Here is a 6,683-nt window from a genome sequence, read left to right on the forward strand (position 1 = left end):
TTCACTTTTGTCCAAACCATGCCCTCCGACTCATGACTCTTCAACTTGTCAGCCTCACACCAAAACAAACATCCCATTAATTGTATCACAAGTATAATATTTTGTTTTATGAATGAAAGAGTAAACACTAAAACAAAATATTATATATTATATTATATATATATATATGTAAATTTATAATGTTAATGGAACCATATATAATATATAGGGGTTCTAAGAAAAATTTGCTATACACTACTATTTTTGTCTAATTTTGTTAACTTTTATACTAAATAATTAAATATACTTGAAACAAGAATTTATTTTATTTTATCCTGTTTATTTATTTATTGGGTATTAATTTGTAGAGATTTGATTGTATAAACATTTTGTGGAGTTTTATGGCTTAGTTGGTTGAATAATGAAACATGTATGAGTGAATAAAAAAATAGTACCGATAGAAGCTCTGCTCAAAAGAAAGAGACTTCGAGTATATACATACATCATATTGTTTGGCCTAGCAAATATTATATGCAAGAGGATATAAACTATCATCATCATTCACTATCACAAATATTTAAATACTACAAAGCCCTAAACCCCCAAAAATAAAGAAAAACATGTTAGCTACTTCTGAGTTAAAGGCTCCCAACAAAAGACTGTAGTGCATAAAAAAAAAACTATATGGGCTAAAAACGCCTAAAAGCTGCTTTTTTTTTTTGAAGGATGTAGACATCATCCAAAAGCAGAGAGAGAAGCTTTTTTTTTAGTTGTGGAGGTAATTGCAGGATGCTCCTTTCCTACAATGTCCATTTTCACGGAAGAATTTGCACACTCTTTGCCCCTTGAAGTTGTTGTTCTGCCCACCACTTCCACTTGACTGCCTGTTCCAACCATACCCAGAATCTCCATTCTGGTTCTGTTGGTTTCCCCAGTAACCGGCTTGGTTCCCTCCTGACCCACCGCTTGGGATCGCCATCTGATGTTGTGTTCCCCAATTTTGATTGTTGTTCCCAGACTGCATCCCTTGACCTGGTTGAATCCATCCCGCGCCCGTGGTACTCACTGGTGCTTGAACTTGAGCTTGTGATTGAGCTTGAGCTTGCGGGACAGCTGTAACACCCCACCCTGGGTTTGGATAAGCTTGTGGTTGTCCTTGGACAGGCCCGCCCCAGCCAGAATTAGGGATTCCCTGACCAGTCGACGGAACAGAAGATCCAGCCCAGTTTACATTCACTCCAGCTTGAGCAGGACCAACCCATCCCATGTTTGGATTTACGGTCCCTTGACCCCAGCTGCTATTCTGGTTTGCTGGAGCCTGATGTTGTCCTGAGTTTTGGTTGTTCACCATGTTCATACCCCAGTGAGTTTGAGCCTGTGGATTCGGCTGGCTTGGAGCTGCAACNGTTCACGATTTGCACTTGTTTTTGAGTAGTTACTTGTGCCAGTCCATGATTCATTGGAACTAAATCCTCCCTTTCGTGGAGATATTGGATCCCTTCNCTGTGGATTCGGCTGGCTTGGAGCTGCAACCTTCCAAGAATCAGATGGAGGAAAGCCTGGTTGACTCTGTGACGGAAGAACACTAGGAATTGTGGTGCCATAAGACGTAGAACTATTCTGAGAAGAGAGAGCATCACTTCCTCTATGATCTGTCTGCATGCTCCCCCAGCTTTGCTTTCCACCTCCTGGTGTTGGAGATGGAAGAGCCGCAGGGCGAATAACAGAAGCGTTAATCGAGTCTGATGCTGGAATAGGGTACGTTTGAGGTTGTAGAGCACCAGCAGAATTTACAACCACAGGGATATCTATCCTAGAAGCTTGACTCTGTCCAGATTGTGCTACCGCATAATTCATCAACTGATTAGGTGACTGTGGAGAATGCTTGGTTGGAGACCATCTGCTCTCAAAATTTCGCCTTTTTGCTGTTGGAGTAGTGATTTGATTTGGAGTAGGGGATGGAAGACTACCACCTTGACTCCAAGTATCTTGGGAATTGCTAGGAATCTCAATGGTTGGAGCAGTCCTAGCAGTAGAACCTAAATTGGAATCAGATTGGCTTGATTGACCAGAATAAGCTGCTACCTGAGTTTTCGTATAGCTATTATTCACCGCCTGGGCTTGCTTCTGAAATAGTCCAGCTAATGCATCAGTCAGGAGAATAGAGTCCAACGGTGACTCTTTCGCTTTCCAGATTTCCAACTTAGCAGGGAAGTACCCAGTGTTGTTCCATTTACGGAGCTGCGCCATCGAAAAAGGTCCTTGAACTTTACCAGAAGGGTCCTTGTAATGCCATATTTTCTCTGACTCATTTGACTTGGAAACAGGCTGCTGAACAACAGCAGGGGGTGCCGTTGGAATTTCAGGCGCAATCCTAGGAGATAATTCCGGTGGCGCAACAGCACGAGAACTTCTAGGAGTAGTTTCAGGAATTGAAACAGATCTTGGCTTCTCAGAGCCTAAAGATGGTTGCACTTCTCTTTCTCTAGCTGATGGCCACATATTTTCACTAACCATGTCGTCAGAACTACCAAGATAATCCCCTCTACCATTAGAACCCCTACCCGAATAACTTCTGCTTAGTTCACGATTTGCACTTGTTTTTGAGTAGTTACTTGTGCCAGTCCATGATTCATTGGAACTAAATCCTCCCTTTCGTGGAGATATTGGATCCCTTCCTCTTTTGTTAAAGCTACTGCTTCGCGGCCTCAGTTGTTTCTCTAGATGCATTAAAACAAACAAACATCAAAGACATTAGGAGATATACCAAACAAAAGATTAAACAAACTTCAAATTTCAGATTAATTGCAAATAAAAACTTGAATCATAAATAAACCTTTTTCCATTTCTTCTTTTTCATCTTCATCTTCCGATTCACAATCTGGATCCATTTTGGGATCAGCATGTATTTCTGGAATTTNTGTCCAGATTGTGCTACCGTATAATTCATCAACTGATTAGGTGACTGCGGAGAATGCTTGGTTGGAGACCATCTGCTCTCAAAATTTCGCCTTTTNGCGCTGCCGTTCCTCTGGAGATTTTAACAGTTGCAGTTTCTCCACGCATTCTCGTAGCGTAACCATAGTTAAGAAATAACGCAAGTGAATACGACAAAAGAAATTATATGCTTTTCCACCACTACAAATAGATTCAATTTTCTTTCCGTGAAGTACAAAAACATGCACAGAGTGGAGCATTTCAAAAGTATGGCAATCATTATTTTTAACAAGAACTTGTAAATTTCAACAGATAAGGATATTCTTTTCTGCGGCCCATGTCACTAGCACGATCNTTATTCACCGCCTGGGCTTGCTTCTGAAATAGTCCAGCTAATGCATCAGTCAGGAGAATAGAGTCCAACGGTGACTCTTTCGCTTTCCAGATTTCCAANCAACTTTCAATACTGAAGCAGTCATGCATATATTTTTATCTTTTAGCTACATTATTCAAATACTATCATGATTTTGCATTATTAAGAAACCTGAAAACCCAAAATCCCAGAGAGACGAAAGAACTAGAATGATGCACATTCCCTAGAAAGATTATGCAGTTATTTTCCATCTCCCAATCCAGTAAGCTCAATCACCAAACATATAATTTATGAACAGAAGGAGTATTAGAGACAGGAAATACTGTCAGCAGGAAAAAAGCAACTTACGTTTTTTACTCTCACTTCCTGCAGTGCAATGGCCTTTTCTTGTATACCACCCTATAAAAATTGACATTAGAATACCAAAAATGCAAAAGCACCCTGGTCCACAGATATTAGACATAATCAAACGTAAGACTTCAAGTAATTTGAAGCATACCACTGTCAGCCTGTTGATTAATCCACATTTTATGCTCTGCTTTAGACGCTTACATTCATCCTGAAATTATTAAATGGAAGTTATAGGTCAAACATATAGCATCTTGAACAATCAGGAGAAGATCGCTCAGAAAATAGTGACAACAGCAACCAAGCCTCTATGGCTTGTCAACATATGCACGTGCAATAGAAAATACTATATAAGGACCAAAATTAAGAACGTGTTCTCTCAATTCCACTGACAAGAAAAGGACATCGGATATACGTCACCTCAGTAAAATCTTGATTTGATATAATGTCAATGGATACCACTTCAGTTTTGTCCAAGTTCAGTATCTCAAGAACAAAGTCTGTTGTTTTTTTCCCAACTTTATAGGGTTCAGGAGATTTGCTTGTGCCTGTGTTTTAAACCAAAAGAGATCTTAGTCAACCATTGTATTAACCATAGAAATAATCTGTCAAATAAAAAATAAACATACCAACAACTTGAACCAGTCGATATATATCTTGCTTTTGATTTCCAGATATCCTTAACCTAACAAATGCACTAGCAACTTTTTCTTCAAAGGCTGCAGAATCTTCAAGTAGATCTTCCACCAAGCTCCGCCTTAAGTATATCAAATTAATGTTGTGCAAATCAACAGCAGCAAAATCATCAAGATTAGATTGACGTCCTTTCCTGACACTTTTTTTGCGTGTTTTACGTTTCTTATCCTTCCCACTTTTCATTGGATGGTCAGAGTTTTCATCAACATCCACATGATTGGGCTCTTCTGTATCAGCAATGTCACTTTGAATATCATCCGACTGATTTTGCTCTTTTTTAAGCAAATGAGAATCAAGGAGATTTAACATCTCAAAGTGCCCAACATGTGTTTTTCCGAACAAATTCTGAAGCCTGGAGTCACAGATAACCTGGCTCTTACGACGAGGATCACGAAGATTGTATCTTTTTATATAGGCCAGCAGGAGATTCTGTACTTCTGACTCAGGTNCTTTGCTTGTGCCTGTGTTTTAAACCAAAAGAGAACTTAGTCAACCATTGTATTAACCATAGAAATAATCTGTCAAATAAAAAATAAACATACCAACAACTTGAACCAGTCGATATATATCTTGCTTTTGATTTCCAGATATCCTTAACCTAACAAATGCACTAGCAACTTTTTCTTCAAAGGCTGCAGAATCTTCAAGTAGATCTTCCACCAAGCTCCGCCTTAAGTATATCAAATTAATGTTGTGCAAATCAACAGCAGCAAAATCATCAAGATTAGATTGACGTCCTTTCCTGACACTTTTTTTGCGTGTTTTACGTTTCTTATCCTTCCCACTTTTCATTGGATGGTCAGAGTTTTCATCAACATCCACATGATTGGGCTCTTCTGTATCAGCAATGTCACTTTGAATATCATCCGACTGATTTTGCTCTTTTTTAAGCAAATGAGAATCAAGGAGATTTAACATCTCAAAGTGCCCAACATGTGATTTTCCGAACAAATTCTGAAGCCTGGAGTCACAGATAACCTGGCTCTTACGACGAGGATCACGAAGATTGTATCTTTTTATATAGGCCAGCAGGAGATTCTGTACTTCTGACTCAGGTACGAAAGATCTGTCACCACGTCTCATATGCACGATCACATCCAAAAGTTCCTTGGAAGCCCACTCTTCACCTGAAAAATTCTTATTGGCTGGTGAACCAGACTTTGATCGACTCCTTGTCTTCCTCTTTTTTGGAGAACTATCTGAATCTGATCCTCCATCTGTAACATAGTCAGCCTCGCTGGCTGTTCCCTGTTTGCTAGCATTGGACTCATGTCCCTTCCGTGGGCTCTTAGCCTGATCAAGTTCCTCCGGACTTAAAGATAGCTGGGTTTTCAAATCAATCCAGTAATCCTTAAAGAGATATTCCCAGCTGGTCTTGTCATCAAAATCTAACTGCGCCTGTAAGAGACAAAACGACATAAGGGAGAGATCAGAAAAGAACACCGTCATTTGACAAGTGGAAACTAAGGCAGAAGTGAAAATCAACTATCCAGCGTGGGACACTGACCAAAGTCATAATCAGTTAGTGACATTACAAAGTGAAAACAAAGAAATGTAAGCTTATCATGCGTCAGGCAGGTTGAAAGTTCATAAACATGTGCATCATGCTATAGAGCAATCGTAACGGAGAAAAGAGAAACAATAGAAGGCTGATCATCAGACTTTTTATGCTTAGTACACAACATGTTTTATGAGAGAAACAGGAAAAATAAGATCACGAGGTACTGCAACATGATCAGTTTATCAGCTCATTATCACAAGAAAAGAAGAAAACTTCGGTAAGCAAAAAACTACAAGAGTATGTCAGGCATACCGGCTCCTTTTCTTGTTCTTTTCTTTCTATCAACTTGACTGTCTCCATGCATGTCTCACACAAACCCTTATTACCTCTGATGCAAAAGAAGACAGCATCCTTGGCGCAGCCCTTGCATAATGAAAACATGCATGTACAACACAAGTAGGTTGCAGCTTTTTCACATTTGCTACACAGGTGCCATCCTATTCACAAAAATGAAAAATCATGTAAGGTTCTACAAGAAAGACATGAAAATGATGAAAGCTCACAGAATACATACATACACAGAGAGAGGTAACCAGAGAAAAATATGACCATGCACAGAGAGAAACTGAAAATACAGCATAACCGAAGCAGAGTGCCAATTAATTCTAGTTTGAAGAAACTTGGGGGACCTTCAAACTGTGTACTATCTTGAAAGTTTGAAACATGTCTTCTAAAGTAGGAGGGACAGTAGTATTATACTAAGAGGCTCTACAGTGTTTTTGGGCTCCTGCATCTCATTAGTTTGTGTAATTTATTACCATATGTACCAAAAATAATTATGATTCGCTA

At 39.3% G+C, this 6,683-nt stretch overlaps 1 protein-coding gene across 1 annotated transcript in view; it reads right to left on the reverse strand.

The window, feature by feature from the left end:
- The window catches only part of LOC104748748 (zinc finger CCCH domain-containing protein 19-like), a 16,463-nt gene continuing 10,219 nt past the window's right edge, over positions 440-6,683 (reverse strand). The window contains exons 4-12 of the mRNA XM_019237163.1: positions 4,876-5,731; positions 4,058-4,185; positions 3,789-3,848; positions 3,634-3,688; positions 3,239-3,287; positions 2,986-3,054; positions 2,816-2,901; positions 1,513-2,699; positions 440-1,384 (exon numbers count right to left, since the gene is read on the reverse strand). Of these exons, the coding sequence (XP_019092708.1) occupies positions 746-1,384; positions 1,513-2,699; positions 2,816-2,901; positions 2,986-3,054; positions 3,239-3,287; positions 3,634-3,688; positions 3,789-3,848; positions 4,058-4,185; positions 4,876-5,731 (3,129 nt within the window). The 3' untranslated portion in view covers positions 440-745. The remainder of the gene's footprint in view (positions 1,385-1,512; positions 2,700-2,815; positions 2,902-2,985; positions 3,055-3,238; positions 3,288-3,633; positions 3,689-3,788; positions 3,849-4,057; positions 4,186-4,875; positions 5,732-6,683) is intronic.

This window comes from Camelina sativa, chromosome 15, assembly GCF_000633955.1.
Source record: "Camelina sativa cultivar DH55 chromosome 15, Cs, whole genome shotgun sequence".
Lineage (NCBI taxonomy): Eukaryota > Viridiplantae > Streptophyta > Magnoliopsida > Brassicales > Brassicaceae > Camelina > Camelina sativa.